The 1,388-nt window shown below is 45.0% G+C and overlaps 1 protein-coding gene across 1 annotated transcript; it reads right to left on the bottom strand.

Moving 5' to 3' along the window:
* Positions 1 to 14: 14 nt before the first annotated feature.
* Positions 15 to 767, bottom strand: LOC121965440 (receptor tyrosine-protein kinase erbB-2-like; the record flags this gene model as incomplete). The annotated part of the gene is made up of 3 exons (XM_042515584.1): positions 667 to 767; positions 404 to 589; positions 15 to 170 (listed from the first exon to the last, which is right to left on the bottom strand). Coding segments are annotated over exons 2-3 (330 nt in total), but the record flags the coding sequence as incomplete, so codon positions are not given.
* Between the last annotated feature and the right edge of the window lie 621 nt (positions 768 to 1,388).

The following is a 1,388-nucleotide window of genomic DNA, read 5'->3' on the forward strand; positions in this document are numbered from 1 at the left end:
CAGTCCCGTCCTACCTTCCCTCCATCAGCATGATATTCAGTCTCGTCTATATCGAGCAGACGAGCCAGACCAAAGTCAGTGATCTTCACATGGTTCGGGTTCTTGACCAGAACATTGCGGGCAGCCAAATCTCTGTGGACCAGCCGGACCTCCTCCAGATAATTCATCCCCTACACCAACACACACGCAGATCCATCACCCACAAATCCATGTGTTCACAAATACACAAGCTGGTACCACATCAAGTGTGAAAGAAAAAATACGACAGAGAAAAATCAACAGCAACATTCAGACACTGTTGCTTTGCCAAGAAAAACACTCACACACTCCTCCTACTAATACAAGCAGTCGTACAAGTATGTCTAGTACAAGATGATAATAACCTTGTTTCTTGTTTACATACCTTGGCGATCTGGACACACCAGTTGAGGAGGTACTGGGAGCCAATGCGGTCCTTGTTCTCCCTGACGTAGTCTAGGAGACAGCCGTACGGCATCAGCTGAGTTACAAGCTGCACCGTGGAGGTCAGACAAATCCCCAGCAGACGGCACACGTAGGGGCTGGCCACTCCTGCCATCACATAGGCCTCCTAAAGAAGAAATATGTTGAAGGGTTAAAGCTGTATTCATGTGTACTGTTAACTGTGTGTATCTGGCTTTTACTCACATCAAGGATCTCTTTATTGGCTTTTGGCGAGGTGTTCTCTCGTAACACCTTAATTGCCACTGGTATTTTGACATTTTCCCCATCTGGAGCCCACACACCCTGAAACAAAACAAAGTGATTCAAAACCTCACCAAAGAAATAAAACTAAATATACAGTAACGTTGAAGGGTAACTCTGTTATTTTTCAACCTGGACCCCCTTTTTCCCACATTTTGGTGCAGAAGTGACAAATGCAGCAATGAACGATGCAGCAGCCAAACAGGCTGCAATGTAACCATGCAGAGCAATATGCACCATCAATTCAAAGTCTGCTTGTTTTTGCCACTGACAGGCTCAGATTGTTATTTTAGATGTCTGATGACTTATGGAAAGGATCCCTACAGAGACAGACGTTTTTGTTAGAGAGTGAGATCCTTTTTGGGGCTGCTATTGCTCAGGTAGAGTTGGTCATCCTCTAATCGGAAGGTCAGGGCTTCTGCGTCATCTGAGTGTGAGTGTGTATGAATGGTTACTGAGTAACAGGCAGCACCATGTACGGTAGCCTCGGCAACCGGTGTGAATGTGTGTGTTAATGGGTGAATGTGACATGTAGTGTGAAAGCGCTTTGAGTGGTCAAAAAGACTAGAAAAGTGCTATACAAGTGCAATCCATTTACCATTTTCGTTTAACCAGAAACAGTTGTAAAACTGCGATAGCCAAAGCCACCAGACGCCATGTAATTA

Source organism: Plectropomus leopardus, unplaced genomic scaffold, assembly GCF_008729295.1.
Source record: "Plectropomus leopardus isolate mb unplaced genomic scaffold, YSFRI_Pleo_2.0 unplaced_scaffold20014, whole genome shotgun sequence".
Lineage (NCBI taxonomy): Eukaryota > Metazoa > Chordata > Actinopteri > Perciformes > Serranidae > Plectropomus > Plectropomus leopardus.